The sequence below is a fragment of the Plectropomus leopardus genome, chromosome 3, assembly GCF_026936395.1.
Source record: "Plectropomus leopardus strain MGB_pleo_1.0 chromosome 3, ASM2693639v1, whole genome shotgun sequence".
Lineage (NCBI taxonomy): Eukaryota > Metazoa > Chordata > Actinopteri > Perciformes > Serranidae > Plectropomus > Plectropomus leopardus.
In genome coordinates this window covers 14,552,417-14,576,381 of record NC_142178.1, presented here as the reverse complement: position 1 = coordinate 14,576,381, position 23,965 = coordinate 14,552,417, and the positions used below count along the sequence as shown (strand labels likewise).

At 38.7% G+C, this 23,965-nt stretch overlaps 1 protein-coding gene across 3 annotated transcripts; it reads left to right on the top strand.

The window, feature by feature from the left end:
* Positions 1-1,063: 1,063 nt before the first annotated feature.
* shoc2 (SHOC2 leucine rich repeat scaffold protein) lies at positions 1,064-23,676 on the top strand. Of its 3 annotated transcripts, none has more exons than XM_088075682.1 (9): positions 1,064-1,213; positions 5,838-6,906; positions 8,703-8,840; positions 8,947-9,077; positions 9,388-9,576; positions 10,677-10,799; positions 13,863-14,000; positions 14,714-14,831; positions 18,822-23,676. In XM_088075682.1, the coding sequence occupies exons 2-9, from the start codon at positions 6,204-6,206 to the stop codon at positions 19,028-19,030; spliced, it is 1,749 nt and encodes a 582-aa protein (XP_087931808.1). In that variant the 5' UTR covers positions 1,064-1,213; positions 5,838-6,203; the 3' UTR covers positions 19,031-23,676. The 3 variants fall into 3 exon arrangements, with proteins under 3 accessions (XP_087931808.1, XP_087931809.1, XP_087931810.1); XM_088075683.1 differs by having other exon boundaries at positions 1,207-1,346; XM_088075684.1 differs by lacking the exon at positions 1,064-1,213 and adding an exon at positions 1,549-1,688.
* Positions 23,677-23,965: the final 289 nt, after the last annotated feature.

Genomic DNA, 23,965 nt, shown 5'->3' with positions numbered 1-23,965 from the left:
TCAAACATAAGAAAACCACAATACACTAAAAACATGGAGGGCACAATAAAATACATATATACCACAATACACATACAACAATTGCACAGTGCATACAAACATCACAAGCACACTGCAATACATAGATTAACAATGTACATTATAAACATACCACAGGCCTACATATTTTAAAATATGCATACCACAATACACCAATGTACTTACCAATACCCCTTAGAATTTTCAAATGAAAAATATTTGCATATTTATATATTTTTGATTTTCAGTAACGGATGGACAACCTGGATAAAAGATTTTTTTTATCAAGTAGCCCAACTGAAATTTCTATGGGGAAATCAGAGAAAACATGAATACTCTACTTGCTTTGCTAGGGGGACACTTTTGCAAAATGACAGGGGGCCAAGGGCCAGTCGCAGGAGCCCTATACATGTCTCTACAGTTGTAGAATATTTAAGTATATTTTAGTAATTTTCTTTGTAGCTGGCAAATTTAATCAACTTATCCTTTAACTCCAAAAATATAGCAGGGTGAAGGACATATTGTAATTTCATATTTTAAACTTTGTTTAAAAAATGACTAATAAATCTACCTTGTACCTTGTATATTTCTTTAGGATGCATCTGGGATTTTAGGACATTTCTAGGATTTCAGGGCATTTCTAGGATTTTAGGACATCAGGGGTTTAGCTTGGGCCTCTGTGGGGGTCTCCACTGGCACTTTTTTGATAAACAACCTCTATTTTGATGCTGTGGTATGCACTCTGGCACCTTATGTAACCATTACTAACACTATGAAAGTATGAATCACTTATTTTTTTTTTTTTTGAATTTGAAAATGATTGGTGGGCCACCTGGCATCCTATCGGGGCCAGATTTGGCACACGGGCTGTAGGTTGAGTATCATAGCTGTAGGAGGTCCTTAAATATATTATGTTTTAAATCTACGACTTTAACTTGATGCACTGGAATAATATTATTAATCTTAGTCTCGGTATTTTTACAGTGACACAAATACAAGCGCTTTACTGGTGTCAGATATATGTTAATGAGGCAAATGTTTATCCAGGAATATTTGATTGTATTTCAAAGTCTCGTGATAGCATTGGTTAGGCGTGCGAATGACGCAGTTTGGTGGCAGGGGAGGGAGGGGAGCAGAGCAGCAGTGTAGGAAAAGAGGAGGAAGCAGCAAGGATGGCGGAGTCACACCTCTGAAGGTAAAACAGTTATATTATCACATTAACAGTGGACGTTTTACCCACACGGGACGGTTTCACACCACCCAGGGCACAATACACTCGTCCGCCTCTTGTTGCGGCCTGTGTAACGTAAAAGTGTCATTTTGCGGTGGTGAGTACGAACGCACTCTTTTGTTCAGCTCTGGAATGGCCGCTGTTTTTCACAGTGTTTTCTTTTTTTCCTCGGCTAATATTCAACACAGGAACGGGGCTTATGTGCTGTGTTACTTTTAGTTCGCACCCTGTGTGCCTTAAGCGGCCGCTCTGCTGAGATATAAACTGCCTTCACCGGCTGTGCTCTTCGGGTGTCTGCTGCCCGATGGCGCTCAGCTGGCTGCAGCAGAGATTTCCCCCCTCTCTCGGTCGGACTCACGGCGGACGGGTCGGTCCGACAGCCGCTCCGCTCGGGCCTACACACAGTTAGCTCCGCTAAACATAAAGCTAACTGCTGGTTGTGAGTACTTATAAGTGATCCGACATCCATTGAAAGCGTATAAACAGTCGTTTGTGTTATTTCTTACTGACTGCGCTCTTGTTTGACTCTGAATAGCGCTCGCTAAAATACTGCGAGCTGGCGGGCTAACTTGCTCGCTAGCTGACGTTAGCAAGTTAGCATAACTGACGTTTGCTTTGACGTTAGCTGCTCTTATTTCCTGCCTTGTTGTCAGTCGTTTTACTCGGCGTATCCAGTGTGTTTTCCTGTCGTTGAAGATTAGTCGCTTCGTATGTATTTTCTTTCATTCACTTTCAAGGCTGGTCTAGCTTACATTACACATTTTGAGCCTCGCGACAGTAAGTTAGCAACTCGGTGTTGGTGTAACAGTCAGCGTAGCCTTAGCATAACTGTGTTACTGTTAGCGTCAAGGTAATATTGTCAAACCAATAATGAAAACAGTGGTACCAAGCCTGCCCTGTTTTCTCTAGGTGTCCATATTATGTAAATTAATTAATCTCGACTTGACTTCCCGACCTGCTACCGCTTTGTCGGTAATCTGTTTCCACGGATTTGTCATTGGCACACGTAGCCATCAAGCTAGCTGCGTCCTGTGGAGTTGTAGCAATGTTAGCTGATAGCTGCCACCTCACCTCTGGTTTTCCATTTCCCCCTTAATTTTTACACAGATAAACCATTTTCACAGACAGGCCAGGTTATTCTAGGTTTGTTATTTCTTTATCTGCAGTAGTAGCACACTGTCAGGCAATAATATCGCAGAAGCTGTGTTTTATATATTTCCTGAAGCCGAGTCTGTAGTGCGTTTTGTAAAATCATAGCACTCTAGTTTGTTACATATGTCTCACACACATATTTTATTGTATTCTCTGAATGGCAGACATCAATGCTTTTCTTATTCAATTAAAAAGGCGCTGTAATGGCCAAACAAAAGCACAACAATAGCAGTGAGTTCTGCTCAGGCCTAAATGCACTAGCATTTCCAGATGGACCCAAGATATCCTTAATGGAAACTTCATTTGTCTCTATGTGGGTTGCAAGTGCCATGAAGTCCAAGTGTGTATCAGCACTTTATGATGGTGTTTTATTAGTGTTGATGGACATGCATTAGCTTCCCTCCTAAGCTGTATATTAGTTGATTCTCATTTTTATCTACTAAACGAGTTGTATTAATTTAATGGAACTAGGGTTGCAGCGATATTCTGGTTTTAAGGTATACTGTGATGTGAAAGTTGACAATTAAAATAAAGTGTGCAATTTGTTATTAACTGTATTGAAAAACATGCAGTTAGATAGAAATTTTCACCCTTGTATTGGTTACTCTCACAAGGGGGACTTTTTACACATACTTCCATTTTAAAAAATAGTTTCAAGTCTAATATAAGACGATAAAGCATTTGTTCAACAAAAACTAAACCCTTTGTTTCATTCCATTCTGTAATACTGTGAAACTGCAATATTTTCTGAGATGTTTATCTTTCTGTAAAAATCTCATACCATTGCAACCTTGAATGGAACTCACTACATGTTTGCAAGTTTTTTCCTCGCTGGATCACTTGTCTGTTGAATTGACATTATCAATGATTTTGGCCAATGTACATCAATAAGGCATCTTTTGTGATTCTGCTGTTTTGAGCAAATCTAATGGGTTGTTTACATCACTGTAAATTCTTTACCTTTTGCCTAGACTGTTCAATTTATCCATTCATTACATTCATGCACAACAAGTGGGTGTTAACTTAAACTTCTCAGGGATGGGAAAGTAACTAAGCATTGTGAACCCCCGGTTCTGTAGTGTCGCTATTACTATAGATCTTAAACCAGTGGCTCCCGCCTGGTCCAGCAATGGGGTCCAGATTTTTCCTTAGTCATTAGCTCAAGGTCCATACATTATAAGATTTATATATTATTTTATATTACAGAGCACAAAGAAAGAAAACACTGCAAGAATAAACAGAAACAGCAATTCAAAATAAATCTTTGTGTTTTAAAATTCACTTAGAAATAAGATGGTTTTTTTTGTTTTTTTTTACAAATCTGACATGTTCGCAAGTCACTCGCGCTCCATTCAGAATGACCTTTAGTTTGCGACCCTCCAGTTGGTAAACGCTATATTAAACTACTGTGGTGTTTTACAGAAACCTCTGCATGTGTTTCAAAGATTTAAGTAAGAGTATGTCTGCCTTGGTTTGGGTAATATTTTAGTTCACATGACCTGGCCAAACAATGACCAAGAGTTCCTGCATGGGCTTCTAAGCTCGATTTCCTTACTAAAAAATGCAATATTGATATAATAGGCATAACTATCTTTACAAATAGTGAAAAGTAACTTGGAAGTGAACTTGCTTAATTGGATGTTAAACTTTTCTTCTGTTTTTTGTTTCGTCTTTTATTAGGTTGAAGCAGAAGTCTTTAGATGCAGAGATAAATCCATAACATTTACATGCAGCTTGTTATAAACTGTATGATGTACCAGGGCAGGGACTTGGAAAGTACAACCATAAAAGGTAGTTGCTTGCACAGTTTGGTTTAGATGGCCCCAGCAGTTGGGCCGGTCTGGTTATTCTCATTTTATGTTAATAATTATTTTGCACACGGGCATGCCCATGACAGCCAGTGTTAGACGTTCACTCTCTTATTAACGATGGTCTGTAAGAGCGGCAGATTCTTTTTTTTTATTTACAGAACACACTGACGAGCATTCTGTCATGTTAGGGGTGCTGCTATTGACCTAACATTTCTTTTACCCAAAAGGTCATATGACCTGTTGTTGTGGGGACTTCATGCTTTGAAGGCCACTTCTAAAGATTATGCTCAGCAGTGCTAACCTTTTCACTTAGCTCTGATCCTGAGCCAAACCTGCCTCTCTTTTTGCCATGACTTAGCCAGTACTATAGTGCGAGAGAGCTTTACACAGAGGAACAACAGCAACAGAGACCAAACAGACTTGCCGCCAGAGACATGCTGGCGTAGTTTGTCATGTTAAGATCCAAAGAGTTAAGAGTTTTGTCTAGATGTCTCTGAGATGTATACATTCAACGTGATTGTTGTGTTACAGACTTTATAGATGATGGCTTAATGGCTGAATGCATGTTTAGGTGGGGCTGCAGGCTTACAGTAATGTCAACACCCGCTGGGCCATGTTTGTTTAGTAGGAGTAAGTTGGTGTGAGGCTATGCTTGGTACATTCAACAAATTTGCTTGGACTGGCACATCGTGGTACTGACAACCCACCAAACCTGTTGAAGTGTTTATTTTTATTTTCATGAACAAGTAGGGATATTATCAAGGTATTAAGGGTCCTTTTTTATTTTGTGTGTGTGTGTTTGTGTGTGTGTTTTTCTTTCTGTATTATGCAGCTTACACCCTTAGCCTACAGCATTTCCAACTTAAAATAAGTTTAAATGATAATTTGTCAAAAACATATTAGTAACATTTCATACACTTTTATCCACCCAACATATTTAGCAGTGTCAAATCAGTTTAATATAGATGCCACCTAAAAAACACAAACAAAAACATTGTAACATTTGCATAGTAGCACCATCATTTAATGCATGAGGCTTAAGAGGCACACAGTAAAATGTGTGGTTAATCATTTAGTACACACATCAAATTGCTACCTTTGTAACTTGGAATCTTTATTTAAAGTTGGTGATTTTAAAAATCCCATATTTCTTCCATTTGTCCGGTTGGTTGAAATATCTATATTGGAAATACAGGACTTTATTATTTTTCTTATAATAATCACTGTTCATTTGACTTTATGTGACCAGTAAAGGCAGCTTATTGTCATTTTCTAACAGTAGAAGCAGACTCTGATCTATGTTCATCACATAAAGACCACTTGGCTCTAAATTGTGTTGATCAGTGTCCTCTTTTATTAGGAAATGTAACAACTTTTGGATGCTTGAGGTCAAAAAAATGGTGAAAATTATTTTTGAACAGAACCAGAATCAGTTTTATTTCTGTCTGTGAATTGGCAGAAAACAAAAAGGATGAGGCGTAGGAACTGTTTATTATTGAGTGACAAATATTAAGACCAGAAACTTGATCAGTTGAAATTCAAAATGTTGATAGTGTTAATGAAGTGTGAAAAAGAAACTGTAAATGTCAACAAAATTTTCTTTTTCTTTTTCTTTTACCTAACAGAAAATCTTCGAGGGGATTAAAAAAACCTTGATGACCTCTGCAGCCTGAATGAACCTAACCGAAGGTCCTGGGATTGTATGCAGTTCAAACACTTAAGCATGTGGCCCATGGGTGCCACAGTCCAGCTACTTCAAAGGATTTTTTCTCACATGGCATTTTAACAAAGGAACAAAGTATCAAAAGTAACCAAAAAACCTTTGGATCACAAAGCCTTTATTTCAAGGATAATCATAGATGTGTGGGCTTGCACAGGGATGTTTTCTTTAAAAGCCTCCTTGGCTATCTGTGTCTCCTTTTTCCCCCAATAAGTAACCTGACAAGAGAGACTCCCATGAGCAACTCTGCAGGAGGCTCGATAACGTCGACATGAGTAGTACTTTAGGAAAAGAAAAAGATTCGAAAGAAAAGGACCCCAAAGGTGGTCCAGCGGGGAAAGAAAGGGAAAAGGAGGCCAAGGCTCTAGCTGGCTTAGTCAAGGATGGTGGCAAAGAATCGAAGACCAAAGGGAAAGATGCCAAAGAAGGAAAGAAGGACACCAGCAGCTCAACACCGGGTGTTGCCTTCTCTGTTGACAATACGATAAAGCGGCCAAACCCGGCACCAGGTACACGCAAGAAGTCCAGCAATGCCGAGGTGATCAAAGAGCTCAACAAGTGCCGGGAGGAGAACTCGATGCGATTGGACCTATCGAAACGGTCCATTCACATGCTGCCCACCTCCATAAAGGAGCTAACGCAGCTGGCTGAACTCTACTTATACAGCAACAAGCTGCAGAGCCTGCCGGCTGAGGTGGGTTGCCTATCAGGCCTGGTCACTTTGGCACTGAGCGAGAACTCCCTGACCAGTTTGCCTGACTCCCTGGACTCCCTCAAGAAGCTTCGAATGCTTGACCTCCGGCACAACAAGCTGAGAGAGATACCGGCTGTTGTCTACCGGCTGACGTCTCTGACCACGCTGTACCTGCGCTTCAACCGCATCACAACAGTGGAGAAAGACATCCGAAACCTATCCAAGCTCACTATGCTCAGCATTCGTGAGAACAAGATTAAACAGCTGCCTGCAGAGATAGGTGAGCAAAGCTTATGTGTAAATACTGGACAAATTCCTCCAAATTAGGCTCGGCAACAAGCCAGACTTTTGCCTTGTGGCTGCTAGAAATCAAATAATTGTGGGAGACAGTCAACTACATTTAGGCTTATAGCATTAAGCTAGCTTTAATTTCAAGCTAGAGTACAAGTCATTTTTTATAATGTGTTTTGCAAATCTTATTCAGTCTTGTTCTTGGTGCTCTTGGTCCTAGCACTAATGGCCAAGTACACAACCCTTCAGGGTTCCCACAGTGATTGCAACCCTGGAAAGTCATGGAATTTCACAATCACATTTTCCAGGTGTGGAAAATCACTGGAAATTTTTTTTTGGAAAAGTCGTGGAAATCTTTGGTAATAAAATTAATTGTTACAGTAATCTCGTGGACGCAGTTTAGGAAGTAATCTAATCAGATTTAGGTTTTTGGATTGGATTTAATCTAAACAATAGAGAAAAAGGATTCTGAAATTGGATTCGATTTTATAACCCATTCTTGGTTTTGATCTGGATCAAACTTTCAGTAAATGTTGTTCAGAACTTTTTAGTAAGATTAAGGTTAAGGTTACCTTTGATCCCCCCAAAAAAGAATTATCCTGATCCCAGCAGAAGATGGACAAAAAACATTATGCTGTAAAACTTTTTGAATTGGTCAAATATACATACTTATATTTATATTTTGCACTTGATTTGTCTAACTTTTACAGTGATATAGTTGATAAAGTAGATATAAGGCTACTGATTAAGTCTTTCAGTACAGAAAAGTAAGAAAAAGAGAGGGAACATGAACATGAAAAACGGTATGTGATGGTAAATAAACAAGAAAATGCAGAAAAAAATATGATTGATTTTTAAAAAGTAATGGAAACATTTTGAGATTTTGTCCATGAAAATGTGTTCTTGAGATATTACTGTTTAAAATTTTTAGGTGATGAATCTAAATGTCTAATTGTAAAGTCATGTGCATTCTTGGTGACCTTGCAAATTTGTTTAATCTCTGTGACTTTATCACAAACTTTGCTATTTAAAACAGGTAAAATCTCAGTTCATTGTAGAGCTGTACTCAGTGTATTGATTCACTAAGCCCCTCCTTGTCTCTCTGTATGTGTTTATTATGAGACTACTGCTGTGGTAGCGAAGCTTTGTTTTTTGGACAGAGTCTCGCTCACAGTGACAGGGCAAACTGTTAGCATCACACAGCTAATGTTACCCAATGCTTATTAACAGGTTAAATTGCAAAGTCAAGCCATTACGGCGTAAGATATTAACCGCTGCAGCAGGTTTTCTGCCCAAGTGGCAAAATATGACATTAGGGACGATATAATTCTCTGCTGTCAGACAGGGTGAGCAGGAGAGCTGTTGATGTCCCCCTCCATCACAAATTGGACCTGATTCTGTTGGAAACACTGAATCATCAAAGACACTGAATCCATGACAGCATCACAACTATTTTTTGCAACTTTCACTTGCCCCTGCAATTTCATCACAAAGAAATGCATACATGCATCGCAACTTTGTTAGGAAAGCACTGTGAAATTCGGCATTTAAGGCTGTAACAATCCCCAGAACAGCCCATGAAATACTGGAGGGACTGATAAAGAGAGAGTTTGGCAATAAAACTTAATAGGTTTTTCTAAGGTAAGCAGAAATGCTATTCAGATTTTCTGAGGAGAGAATGAGGAAAATAAATGAATATCTTCAGTACAGCAGAGGGTGGGTAACTGAAGGTGCTTTCATCTTAAATTAGCTGAATATCTGAATTTGGTGTGCCTCTTTCTGCAGGGGAGCTATGCAACCTCATAACTCTGGATGTTGCCCACAACCAGTTGGAACACCTACCGAAGGAGATTGGGAACTGCACACAGATAACCAACCTTGACTTGCAGCACAATGAGCTCTTGGACCTCCCAGAGACTATAGGTAATTTAAGCTTTCTTTTGGACTCAGAAGCAGACTTATTGTCTGTGGCTCAACTAGATTTGATAAATGTTGCACATTACAATACATTTTTCTTCTGTCCCTGTAGGCAACCTAGCAAGCATAAATCGCTTAGGTCTACGATACAATAGATTGTCAGCCATCCCCAGATCGTTAGCCAGATGTCGAGAACTGGAGGAGCTAAACCTCGAAAACAACAACATTTCGGTGTTGCCGGAGGTAAGTGGAACCAAAAATATCAGGTCATTTAAATTGTTACATAATAACAAATTATGATAATAATCATCACCCACAGTCTTAATTTATTTTATACTAACATCAGCTATTTACTGTAATGCTCTTGAAAATGCAAAAGCAAATTGACAAACAACAAATTCATATTAGTAGAAGTAGAACCCTCTATACCTGTGCTCTAAAATGTATACTCTGTCTGAGGTTTACCAGTAGATCCAGAGTGATAAATAATAGACAATAGTGATAGAGTCCTGTCCTGATGTTTTCTGTCATGTCTGTCGCTGTGCTTGACCAGGGCTTGCTGTCAAGCTTGGTCAACCTGACCAGTCTAACACTGGCGAGGAACTGCTTCCAGTCATACCCTGTGGGTGGACCATCCCAGTTCTCTACCATCTACTCCCTTAACATGGAGCACAACCGCATCAACAAGATCCCCTTTGGTATCTTCTCCAGGGCCAGAGTGTTAAGCAAGCTTAACATGAAGGTATATATGCATGTTTGTCTGTGAAATAAGTGATATGAATTCTTAGGTCTGCTGTTTTTGAAATAGCCCTCTTAATTGATTTGCTTGATATTCAAATTTTTGCCAGTCAGGTGTGATTGCAACGTCAACAGATAATCTAAGTCTGTGATTGATAAACCTTTTTCAAAGCAGACATTTGGACTAATCATAATTTTCCTTATAAGTTTAACGATGGCTCTGTTCTATTCAAGTGTCCCAGTAAGCAGTCACAGTGAGCCAGTATGCAATATACAAGTACCCTGAGACCAAAGCAGCTAAATGGAATTCAGCTGTCATTATTTTTTTAATACCTGTAAATTTCCTGCTGTGACATGTCAAAATATCTTCAGTGAAAAAGACCTGTGGGAACATGTGAGACTGAATTGGACCTTCTTATCATACCTGAGCTATGCTGTGTCAGAAACAAAAATTATGCACTCTCAGAGGTAATATAAAAGTTTTACATTTTAGAAACATCACAAGTAGTAAAGAATGTAAATCGAGTTAAGTCCGCTGTCTTCATTGTTTTGTAGGTCTTCAGTATTGTGCGCTGTTGGCTTGGCTACATTTAAAATACAACAGAGCTGGTTAGACGGTTATATTTGTACACTTAAAACATATCAAGGTCCAGTGATTCATTCAAAGATGCTAAATTGTGCGTACTTCTTGGAGTGTCCATTCATGAAGGTGGGGTGTGTTGTCAAAGCCAGATGAAGTCGTCCTGAAATAAATGACTGCATTTGCAATGTGTGTTAACTGTCAGTGTTGCCACTTTGATTTAACACCTTCAACACAGTAGAGTGGAAGTGCATTTAAAAAAAAACATCTATTTGCTCATGTCAATCTCAACTGTTGTTCAGAACTAAAGCTGTCTGAACAGCACCTCTGTCAAAGTTTGCACAGGTATTACAAACATTCAATTTGTCACAATTTGTCTCCACTGAAAACATTTTTTCCTGGTGCCAGGTAACACAGCTGGCATAGTACACTTCGACTCAGCCTCTTGAACAGCACTGTCTTTGTGTTGACCCTCTGAATTGTCACTTATTTTGCTAATAAAGGTATCCTATTGTCTTTGTCAGGACAACCAGTTAACTTCTCTGCCATTGGACTTTGGCACGTGGACCAGCATGGTCGAGCTCAACCTGGCCACCAATCAGCTGACAAAGATCCCAGAGGACGTCTGTGGTTTAGTCTCTCTTGAGGTGAGTTTTGCATCCACACATAGTAGAAAGTGTAGTACTCAGTGAGTTAACTGATGAAGTAGAATGGTACAGAAGTGTTGGAGCTATTATATCCAGGCATTACAACCCTTGAGCAAATCCATGAGACTAATGTGTAACAAACATGGATAGCCTTTAGGGATTGCAATGAGTACTCGTTTGGACGTCAGCCTTGGTTCATCATATAAAGTAATTGCCAATCAACTTCACACATGAACATGACTTACTTCTGTGGGAGTCAGAGCTCCACACTGGGGAACAGTTGGTGGAGTCCATCTGCACACATGGACACAATAACAGAGCTAACTGTTAGCATCACACAGCTAACTTAATCTAATGGTTATTAACAGGACAGATTTAAGGTGTTTTGGTGTCAGTGGGAGTTTGTTGGAGCCATTAAAGGGCTCAGTGTGAGATGTTAGCCTCTGCTGTTTTAGCTCTTGCTAACTGAGAGAGCAGCATGGAGACAGTTCTTCAATAGTGTGTCGAAGCCTGGTTGTGCAATAAATCAATTTCAAATTGCACCCGTTTACATTCCTATCATACGTTACATTTTTTTGTGAGTACTCAAGTGCTCTAAAATAATTTATAGAGTACTTGAGTACTGAATATGGAAGTCATTTTAAAAAAATCCTATAAAATGAACCTAAAACGCCTGTCCAAGACGGACAAATCACTATAAGTGCATTTGTCATTGAGTTACATAAGAGTAAACACACTAAAATAAAACGTTTTCTATCCGCCCCTAATGTTATTTCTAGGAAAAAGATGCTGCAGATGACTGTAACTGGCAGGTATTAGCTGGTACTCACTGTGGGACCATAGTATAATCCAAGCTGAAAGTTCATAACAATACTACAGAAAATTACTATTTTACACAGGTTTTTCTAAGAGTATGTCAAGGAGTTTCCAAAAAGGGACATTTTGGAGACTCCAAAAGGACCCTTGGTAACCATGGTCACATGTTTTGGTTAAAAAGGATGCCATTTTTGAATGCTTCAATGTGCAGTCATAAGTTTGGGCTTCACTGAGTAATACTGATGGTGTTTCTACTGAAACACCATCAGTATTACTCATTCGGAGTAACAGCAGCATAAACACCTTATAAAGTATTTTTGGTAACTTTGTGCACAAACATTTTGCATAAAAAATAGTAAAAACAAGAGCTGTAGAGGAAAAGAACTTTATGTCAGTTTATACCGGCAGACTGACCAGTGAAACAAACAGGGAAAGGGGATTTACAAAATGTGTTCAAACTACATCTTATTTATGTCAAAATATACAGTAATATGTGCATGATATAAGCAATAACGTCCCAAGACACACGCTGAAGCAAATGGGTACTTACGGTGGGCGATATAGCGAATATACTCGATGTATTGCGGCTTGTTCCTCGTGCGATGTATAAAATGGACTTTGTCATGACCATCGGGTATAAAATGTGTCATTTTTATGAGCCACTGGCGTTTTGTTTCTCTTGCTCTCTCCTGCAGCTCTCTGCCTCACTCAGACATACAGACAGACAGATAAAGCAGGGCTTTTGCAGGACTCCAGTCACATTTTGGAGCACAACTGTGAAATACTATTAATATATGTGCAAATACTATTAATATATTATCTCAACAGCTAGTAGTTTGTTTCCAGCTTACAGTGAACTTAATGAGTGGTAGTTGGGGTAGTGTGAGCAGGTGAGGTGTGTTCATCTGCAGAGCTCGAATCGCTACGATTCAGTCACATTTTGCGACCATGGAGCACCAGTGCGACTTGCAAATATTGTTGCCAGCTTACAGGGAGTGAATCCTCAGGGTTAAAGATGCTGCGGTGTCGGTTTAACTGTCTGCTAACGCTTACAACACACTGTTGAGTGGAGGCTTCAAGCCCACAGCAAAAACATGGACATTTTTGGACTGAGACAAACCAGGTCCTTCAAAATAAAATCACCATGGGTCCATTTTTATTTTAGTTATAACAATTTGTTTTAAAATTGCATTATAAAAGTACCTTGTATAACTTTTTTATATTCTTATTCATTATATGTTATTATAACAGCAGTGCATTCAACTTAATTATTTGTCAGTAGCTACTTTAGCTTTATTTTACTTTATTTAACATTATTGTAACTGCAGTTCATTCAATATTTTTATTTTAGTAGTTAAGGTTAGTTTTAAGGACATTTAGAAATATTGTGTATAAAATGTATTATTGTATTAAAATATTGCGATATTGATTTTAAGCCATGTCGCCCAGCCCTACATTGCATGCATGCATCTGAAGATATTACAGAAAATACAGCAAAAATATTGTACATTTACCGGACAGTCTAAAATGATGCTCCGGGCTTCCCTGGATATTTGTTGGTGTTAAAATGTGCTTGGACTAAATATTTTACTGGATTCGATCTTCTGGACCTCTGGGAGTGTATCAAAACTGTTTTTGTTGGAATATTACTGATTTATGGATAATCCTAAACCATTATAGGTGAGTTCTGCTTTTTCTGACAAGTTATGTTTGTTTGTTTTTCTGATATACAAAGTTATAGAACCTGCTGTGGTGGTTGTATCTTGAAATGGTCAAAATTAATCAAAGCACAAGTATCGGCTTTGAATGACTGCTCTGTTTATAGCACAATGTAATCTTACTGTGTTTACAGCCCGCGGGTGGGCCCCCTTGCCCATCCCTAATAGCCATAGGGTTTTACATAGCAGCTCTTACTCATGTTATGAAATTTCGGGTTAGGTTAAAAAGCACAACTACTGCACAGACGTATTTCCTCAGAACTAAAGAAACCTTTAAGTTTTGAAAATGGGGCTCTGAAAATATGTTTAACACACCTGTTTTTATAATGTTTTAGTTATTGTTAAACACAAATAGAAGTGGAGCAGTTCAGTTTGAGTAGTAGTTTTACCTGAGTCAAAATTTTCCAATTTCTTCATGGATTGTTTGATATCATTTGAAAAAGATGCAATAATTCAATGTTAGGAAACATTGCATTATTATATGTCATGATGTAACTCTGGACCTGAAACTCTGCTGCTGTCTTCGCAGGTGTTAATATTGTCCAATAATCTGCTCAAGAAGTTACCACATGGTATTGGGAATTTGAGAAAACTACGGGAACTCGACTTAGAGGAAAACAAGTTGGAATCTCTACCTAACGAAATTGCTTATCTTAAAGATTTACAGGTAAGGTAAACAGCAATGTGTTTCTCTCCATAATACTTTCGGCTTTGTCTATATTTCTTTTTTTTACAGTATCTTGTGATTTCTGATTTGTATCTGTTGCTATGGGAAACAACAATTATTATAATTACAGGGACACGTTCCATAATGTTTTTATCCTTCTTTTAGTTCACACTGCCTAAATCCTAGCTGCTTCGACTTGCTTTTAAAGGCATTTAGTAAGGCTTATTTTTAGCTCATTGCTAAGGAGATCTGTAAGTGAACTTGAAAAAATTGGCAACTTCACTTGTAGTATCTTACAGTGCAGCAGATAGCGAGGCATGCCTCTGATTTTCTTGCTCAAACAACAGACTAGTAATGAGAACCAGGAACTCACGAGAACCTGAATCAGACAGCAAAACCACAGTTGGGTATCAACAATACTCAGTCCTGAATTAGTGGCTTAAAAGCTGCTGAAACCGATGTAGTGTCATTACAGCAAACATAAAAAACGACTAAGAGCCCAATCCCTGGATATATACAAATAATTGAAGTTTTAAGGATCAGATGCTGTCTACCCTGTTACATGATGATCCACAGTTTTTTCTCTGTGAGGACTATGGTGTTGGATATAAAATGGTTTGATTCTAATTACATTATGCGATTGGTTCATACATTTCTTGTTCCTGCAAATCTTTAGAGCACATTGTAAACTCTGTCTTACTCTCTCTCATCAGAAATTGGTGTTGACAAATAATCAGCTGACCACGTTACCCAGAGGCATCGGCCATCTCACCAACCTGACTCACCTTGGTTTGGGGGAGAACCTGCTTCAGCACCTCCCAGAGGAGATTGGTAAGCAGTTCCCTCAAACCCTCAACTATGTAGATCAGTAACATGCAAGTTAATGTGTTCAGGGCTTGAAAAATGTTACTCTTGCTTGTCGAAGGGCAGTGTTCTCAGTGATGGTAAGGTACCAGAGCTCAACCTGGGATGCGTCATTGTGGGTGAACTGGACTCAGTGTGTCTAAAACACAAGTGGGAATGAAAGTTCTTACTATGTCTCTGACTAATCCACAATCTTGGAATTTGGTACATTATGCTCTCAAAACTGACTGCAGGAATTACTGTTGTAAACACCATCACCAGTATAGATTAATTTTGTTTTAAAGGGAACTTTATGTACTTGGTGTTTTGCCTCGCCAGGTTTGCGTGTTTTTGGCGCTGTGTCTGCATTTTTCTCAGCTTCCTCTTGGATGCACGCTGCCCATGGTTTGACACCTTGTCACTGCGAGGTGTGTTCCTAAAGACTAGTTTCCTTGACATTAAAATGCAAGTGTAGACTAGTTGACCAGTCTAAAAATAAGAAAACACTCAAAAAGATTCAAAATTGTAAACAAATGAATTTATATAGGTTAAACATTTTCCAAAAAACATATTGTGTACATGGCTTATTACTCCTGGTTAGTCTCATGCTGATACAAACCCCTCCATTTACAACTGGGTATCTTATCCAGAGGTATTGTGCCACCAGCTAGCGAAGTTAGCAACATAGCTGTTCCATCAGTGTGTGAATGTGTATGAAAGGTCAAAAACTGAGTAGCAGGCGGCATCTTGCACAGTAGCCTCGGCCACCAGTGTATGACTGTGTGTGAATGGGTGAATGTCACTCGTGGTGAGAAAGCGCTTAGAGTGGTCAAAATGACTAGAAAAGCGCTATCAAAAAAAAAATGCCATACTAGTGCAGGCCTGTTTACCTTTTTATAAAGTCCCAACCTCACCTGCATACTGTGCCGAGGAACATCTGGAACACAACAAAATAAGAAGAACATAAGAAAATGCAGGCAGAGGGCAGAGTCTCTGTGGATACGGACACCACCTCTTGCTGCTAATGGCTAATAAATTATGACTGTGAGTCTATACAATAAAAAAACAATTTAGTATTCTGTAGTGACAGTGTAGAATTAGGGATGCACAATATTGGATTGTTTTTTTGCTGATATCCGATATGATGACGTAAAACTTATTTTGCCGATAATTGATACTGATATAGCGACTTTTTCCCCACCTAATTTTAGTGATCGTCCGGTCTCTTTTGTAGTGAAATTTCTCATTACACTTATCGTGATGGCCCACCAGCAGAATGATAAATGCACAAACACACACACACACACACACACACATATATATAAATATATATATATATATATATAGTATATAGTGTGTGTATGTATGTGTGTGTGTGTGTATGTGTGTGTGTGTGTGTGTGTGTGCGTGTGCAGATATTGTTGTGCATCCCTATGTAAAGCTGTAAAATGAATGACCTGCACATTGTGTGTCCATATACACACAATTAGTTTTTTTAGTAAAGGCACAAGTTTGCCAACCTCTAATATTTGCCATCATCGATTTTAATGTGGGCTATCAACAATATCTGAAGAGTAGGTGCCGCTGTTTAAAAAATACCTTTTACAAAAATGAGATGCAGCTTTTCTTAAGTTTAAGTGTACCATTGTTTCCTTGAAAAAAAACTAAACATAACCATCAGGATTTAGAGCTTAACAGTATGTCCCACCTCTGACCCTTCCTCCCAGTGATTGGTCCAGCATTACCAGGCTGGTGACTGCTGGGGTTAGGAGTTAAGCCAGAGATTAAAATAGTTGGAGGAAGAAACCAAAGGTGGGTGTATTTTTAGAGTATTCAGGCTGGACCCAGAATTGAATTATACCCATGGCTTCAAGTTGTTTAGATTTCCATTTAAAACAACCTCCTCTCGATTAGGGCTGCACCTAACGATCATTTTTTTTAGCAATTAATCTATAGATTTTTTTTTTCGATTAATCTATTGATTATTTTTTTATTGATCAAACTATTATTTTTTTATTACTCAATTAATATACCAACGAATTTACTGAAAATACCATTTTAAAACTTGTCATACACTGCATTATTCCCCAACAAAAAATAGCCCAGTCTTAACTGGTAATCTGTGTTTTACAGTCTGATGTAAAGTCTATCCAAAATAAAATGAATGCAAGAGCTTGTGCCACTCAAGTAAAAGAAATGTAGTGCAATCTACATTTAACAATCCAACAGCAAAACAATGTAAAATTCAAGCCACTTAACAAAACTGGTACTCTTTGTTACAGTAACAAACCTTAAATCTAGCAGTCCAACAAACATCTTACAGTAAAATGAATGCAATTTGAATAACACTATAACTTTTTACTAACAGTAAAAATACAAATAATAATAACAAATAATTATAACTAGTACATTCTTTCTGCTTCAAAATAGTCCAGCCTTAACTGGTCCTTAAGGCAAACTGCTGCCTGCTGATATGAGTGCTGTTTTTTAATTTTTATAAGCACATATTCCACTCATTTATGAAGTTATACAAGCTCCTGCACAGCTGACAACCCCATCCTGTAAATGTTTCAAAATAAAATGCATTGTATCGGCAGCTGATGGCATTCTGTCCACAGAGACACAGTCAGATAGCTTTTGTGTTGAAAGAGAAGCAAGGAAGTTGAGGTAAAACAAACATCTTTGTATTTCCTCCTCTCTGTGACAGAGAGAGACTTTAAACTGCAGTATAAAGTGGTACAGAGTCAGCAAACGGCGAGCCACCGTTTCTCTAGATGTGCTGCAGCTAACACGCAGCTCAGACACGCCTGACAAGCGCTGCTCGGGCGAGCAGTGAACACGCTCTAAGGTGATACATGATCGCCGAAACAAAAAACAACGCTGTGTGAAACGGTCGCCCCAGCCCTGCCCTTGATACATTTTTAGTATGACAGTAAAACATGTATGATAATCACGGTGCAAAGAAGTGTTACAGCAGTTAAGTATTGTTTGAGCTGAAATGATTAGTTGTTGTGAATTAATCACAAATCGTCTCTGATAATTTATTGACCATTGCATTCATTCTCTAAGTAAAAATAGCAACATTTTCGAGAATTTGCCGCTTTCCTTTGTGATACTGTACATGGCAGAAAGTTGTAGGGGTGGTGAAAAAAAATCAATACAGTGTAGTATCGCAATATGTTGCTTGGCAATATTGAAGGACATCAAATGGTGATTTTTAAAAAATTATATAATTTATTCATATTGCAAATACACAGCCTCAGATCCTCAGGTGGGGCCCTTCTGGTCGTTCTGAAGTTGAGGCTATGCCTTTGCCGTCAAGGTCCGTCGGCTTTAGAACGACCTGTCTGATGACATAAGGCTGGCAAAATCTGTGAATTTGTTAAAATCACATTTTAAAACCCATTTTTAGGGACTTTTTATTTAGTTTTTATTTAACTTATTTTTTTTGTATTTTACTTATTTCATTTCCTTTTATTTGTGGTTTTATTGCTTTTGTTGTTTTCGGTCTATGTATTTGTATTATCTTATTTTGACATTTTGCGTCCCGTGTCTTGCGTTATTAGCGTGGGTTTCTCGGGGTTCTCCGGCTTCCTTCCACATTTTAAAGACACACAGTTTAAATGGCGATTGGCTGTAGGCAGGAATGTGAGCGTGAGTGGTTGTCTCTCTCTGTGTGTCAGCCCTGCAGCAGCTGGGATAGGCTCCAGCCCCCCCTCACCCTTTACAGGATAAGCGCTTACAGCCAGTGAATAAAATGATGAAAATTTGTTATTATTATTACAAATTAAAGTTTTGTTAGCCTGCCAGAAAAATATTTCATACGTACTGTAACTTCAACGTTTATGTTTACAATATTTTGCTTATTTCAGAAAATCATATTCATTGACGGAGGCTGTTGATTTTAGACCCTGTTTCGTCAGATGGCAGCAGCAGCTGCAGTAAACGCCTCGACTAACGGAGCTCGTGTGTCCGCAGGTACACTGGAGAACTTGGAGGAGCTGTACCTCAATGACAACCCCAACCTGCACAGCCTCCCGTTCGAGCTGGCCCTCTGCAGCAAGCTGTCCATCATGAGCATCGAGAACTGTCCCCTCAGCCACCTGCCACCGCAGATTGTCGCGGGAGGCCCCTCCTTCATCATCCAGTTCCTCAAGATGCAGGGACCATACCGTGCCATGGTCTGAGCCGAGAGCAGCTCAATCCCAGTCCGAATTAACTCCAAACCCTCCACTTGCTCTGCACCCTCTCGCCTGCCCGCCCCCATTACGTGTATCATACACTGTAAAGAAAACAGACTCGCCACAATCAGTGTCGGGGGCAAATACGAGGAGGAAGAAAATGTTTTCTTTCACCATCCTTGGGCAGGAACACGGCGAAGCGTTGGAGACTTGACCTCTGTGTTACCCCAGAGTTTATCACGGTCATTTTAGGATCCCAGCCACTACCGCTCATGTTTCATTCCGAAATCATCCAAGAGGAAAAATATTTCCATCTTTTTGCCAAAACTGAAGATATATAGAGTTATATATATTGAGTAACTGTGAGCTAAGTGGCAAGTCTTTTAACCATATAAACCGTGCTCCCATTGCCAATGTATTTACAGTAATTACAAGCATCTATTATGTGAGCAAGGATACAATTGTATGCAAAAACAAACAAAAAAAGTCTTTGGAACTTCACATTTACTGCTGCTGCCGTAATGTTAACTTTGTCATCTTGTTATATTTTCTTTTGATATTCACTTTTTTTTTTAACATCACCTTCACTCAAGATAACTTATGTTAACTGCTTCTTGACCACAGAGAACAAAGGTCTAATGATGGTGTGTTGATAATTTCTTTTTTATGTTTATTTTTAAAAACTGTGCCTATGTTTAGAGTGATCCAGTGGTTCATTCCTAAACACAATTGTCCATGAGAATACAAAGATATAAATTATTTCAATAATTCTTTTTTTATTACTGCTGTTTTTACTTTAGTTTTTCCTTTTTTTAGTGTTCCTTTTGCTGTTGCATTAATCTGTTAAAGCAAGTGATATCAGTTGTAAAATAGGGTGATTGGAGATCTTTTTAACAAATAGCAGCAGTAGTTGTTAAACATTAAGCTAGTAATGTATACATATGAGAAATAACAATCATACACGCTTGAAAACAAAAAAAGCAAGTTGGACTTTTCTCCAAAACGGGCGGTGCTGTGACCCCCGTCTATATTGCTTTTGTGTGACAAAAAGGTATTGAAAAAAGTCAAACCTTCACAGGTGATGGGATAAATGATGAGATGTTTTTATATATGTATACAACAAATCCTGGTTGTTGCCTTGAGTGCAATTTTTAGTTTTGTTTACTGGTTTGATATTATCTTCAGTGTTGGGCTGCATAGCTGTCATTCAATTGATCATTGACCAACATATCAAGCATTTTTTAAAAAGACGTTATCTGGAGCAAGTGGTGAATGTCTCAGAGCTTTGACAAAGGTTTGATAATAAAACATTGACAGGTAACACTTCCTTTTGTTAATATTCTTAATTTTTCTGTAGTTTTTTTTTTGTTTGTTTTCGACAGGGTCTCGTAAGAATCTTAATAACATGATGGAAAATGTTCCCTTGACTCAGATTCATAATTTAATTATATATATATATATATATATATATATATATATATATATATATATATAATTAATTATATCCTCTTCTTCTATATCTTCTTTTGTCCCACACTGTCCCAGCAATGCTGCTGCTCTTATGCACTTTTTAAAAAAAGACATTGGCATCCTCTATATTAAGAAAAAACACACAGTAGCCTCTCATCGGTGATTTTGAATGGGGGCATTTTGTTTCATAAAGTATTTTATCTGTTAAACAAACTGTTTATCGTGTGAATTTGTATCAGTTAAATATAAATGTTGAGTTTAGCGGGCTCAGAATATACTAGTAACTTTCTTTGGGGAAGTTTTATCCTGTCAATCTCATGAGGAACTTGCTCTCTCGAACTGTTGAAGGGTCTGTGTGGCTATGAGATTTTTTTTAAGATTCCCATATCCTGCTTTCTCCATTGCAAGCGAAACAGCTTATTGCGGTTCAGATCAGCGTTGTTTATTTTAAATCAATTTACATTGAGTGTTTGCTTTTTTCTAAATGATGAAATGTGTGTTCAGTTAGTATTATTTCAAGTGACTGTACATTAAAAATCCCAGAAAGAGGTCATCAAACCAAACACTTTTTTTTTTTCTTTTTGAAAATGTGTTGCATCCCAGCTCTATATTCAATCATGATTCTGTTTGGTATTGAAATGTGTGGGTCTACTTTTTTTGCAGCAGCTTGGTGTGTTTTAGTGGGCTGTGGTTCTGTCTCCTCGGCGGAGAGGCTTGAGTGACGAGAGCGCCACAGCTCACCTCGGGGTGGGGGCCGGGTCGGGGAATGACGTACCGCTGCTTCTAATTTACCAGCAGAACCTGTTGCTGCTTTTTCGTGGACTGAAACATATGCTGTACAAGATGGGGTGGGGTGGGGGGTGTGTGGAGGGGAGGAGGCGGGAAACGATCCACTCCTGACACTGATACAGACTTCACTCGAAAAAACCTGACGAGGGACAAATCCGCTGACCTTTTCGATTTGGCGTCAGGCCCTGCGGTTTTCTCACAGATCAAATCGTTTGGACACAACGATGAGACAACACAACAAGGTGCATATTTGAGCTTAACGCAGTTACAGTACAAGACTGTCAGAAAAAGACAAAAAAAAAAATTGTAAAAAGGGCTTTCTGTGTTCACGCTCAACAACACACCGGAGGCATTGCATTCCTGGGTTTTCTATAAAAGCTTTGGAAGTTTCTTTTTTTGTGTATTTACTTTTAGCTGTAAACAATTGTGTGAAAAATGCCTTCAACAAGTACTCAAAAGTGAGATGTGCATTAGGTATGCAGCGAGAGTGCTGTGACCCATTTTTACATTCAGTCTCTTTGTTTTTACTTTTTTCATGTGCCATTTTTGCAAAGGTTGAGGATGCAGAGGGTGATGGGACAGGGACTGAACTGGGCTAATCGACCGGAGAGCATTTATCAGATCCTGGAATGTAGTTAGAACGTGCTGTGGAGGAGATGGAGATCACCAACTGGCACGTTCGGTTAGCGGTGTGTTGGATCAAAATGATGACGACGTATTGCATACTGGTGCATCCAAAATAATTGGAGTATAATTGGTGTTTATTTTTCTATCGTCTGTGACTTTAGGCTGTGGACAGCATCGCAGAATCAGAGTCATTTCCGCTCCTTTTGCTTTTTATTCTGGATCATGTCTTTTACTTGCCTGGTTATTTTGTACAGGAAACAAGCATGTTGAACACATCTTTGACATGATTTGTCTGGGTCAGAATTGGGCGTTTTTGCATAGAGGACATGGATTTAGTGGCTATTTGGTGTATCTGCAAATGCTCCCTTTTTGTATATTGCAAAGGGTATCGAAGCATTGTGTGGCAATGCTTATCCTACTTAATCTACATTGACAAGCAGCCTTAATGGTCTTTTTTATGTGTTTGTTTGGCTATTCCTTGTGTCTATGGCCACTGACTGTACTTGATGACAAGCAACTGATCGTTACAATGTAAATTTGGGTCTAGTTTCTTTCGGTCTTATTTTTCCTTTTACTCTGTACAGTAATCTGACGTTACGGTCGACTCAGTATTACGAAAACCGTAATGTGATGAGAGTTTTACAAAAAAAAAGACAAAAGTGCAATGGAAGATAATGCCATTATGCTATCAAGTGGATGTGCATTAGCTTGCGTCTCACTTGTCTTAGGCATTAAAGGGGAATTCCACCAAAAAGGACTTGGAATTTTTATTTTGCAAAGGCAGAGCTTTTGCAGTAGAAAGTTGTTGACATTGTTTTTCTCGCATGTAGTGTCAGGATTGAGTAAAAAGAGTGCAAGATCAGGGGAAATAAAATTAGGTGACATCAGATATTTTAATAGACATACTTTTTGTTTTTAACCATGTTTAAATAAAAAATCTGCAGTTTTCAGAGAAGGCATGATTTTTTTTTGATATTTTGATGTCGAAGGAACACTTCATCTGGAGAGCACATAACTACAGAAATGTCCTTTTTTTTTGTAAACCAAGTCACTTTTGGTGGAAAGGTCCCTTTAATGTAAAGCCGCCAGCTCTTTCTCTTACCTGAATCCCACCTGCACACACCCACAACAACTACCCACTCACAAACACACCTGCTATAGTATCTCCATACATTTACTTGACTGCCTTATGCGCACCAAGCAAAACCTTTATGACCTGTTTGATTTAATCAACAAAGACAGATAATCACCTTTTCCTCTTTTCTTTATTTGTCAGTAAAGGGATCTGGGTCCACGGATTGAACAGATGTTGAAAAGTTTTTGGGTCAGTTGTCTCTTGACTGGATGAGCAGATGCAGACATGACTACCTCTATGTGAGTCTCCATGGCTAACCACAGTGACCAAGATCCAGTCTGAGGTGTTTCTACCTGTGTATATATAAAGCCGCGTGTTGGCAGCAGGAACTTGGATTTGGACTAGCAATTCAACCACAATTTGTTTTACTAAGCATCCTTCTGTTGTTCTTTTTGGGTTATATGCCTTTACTAAGTATTATTTGGCAAATGAAAAAGATGAAACATTTTGTGTGCTTGGTTGTAAATGACAAACTTTAATCAATGCCGCCCCATTGTAAGACAGTTTTCCTGAAACCAACTAGTTGCAGAGTGCGTCTTTGCAAATGAGTGAAAATGACCATGTTTGGTGATGTTCTGTATGTACATACATCTTTTTAACTGTAATAAACCGATAAATATTTACAAAGTTATGATGTGCTGCGTGTCTATATTATATATATTATATATAATATGGCGTTTGTTGGCCATTTTTTCGACATGCTAAATTATGACGTTAAAATACTCCCCTCTGGACCACTGCAACTCACTCTTTTATGGAATCAGCTCCAACTCCATCAAAAGACTCCAGCTAGTCCAGAACACAGCTGCCCGACTCCTGCACCAAATCTTGACACCACCTCCTCTCCTTCAAAGCCCTTCACCTTCTGACCAACCCTGACAGTCCCTCAGATCCGCTGCTGCAAAACTCCTCACCACCCA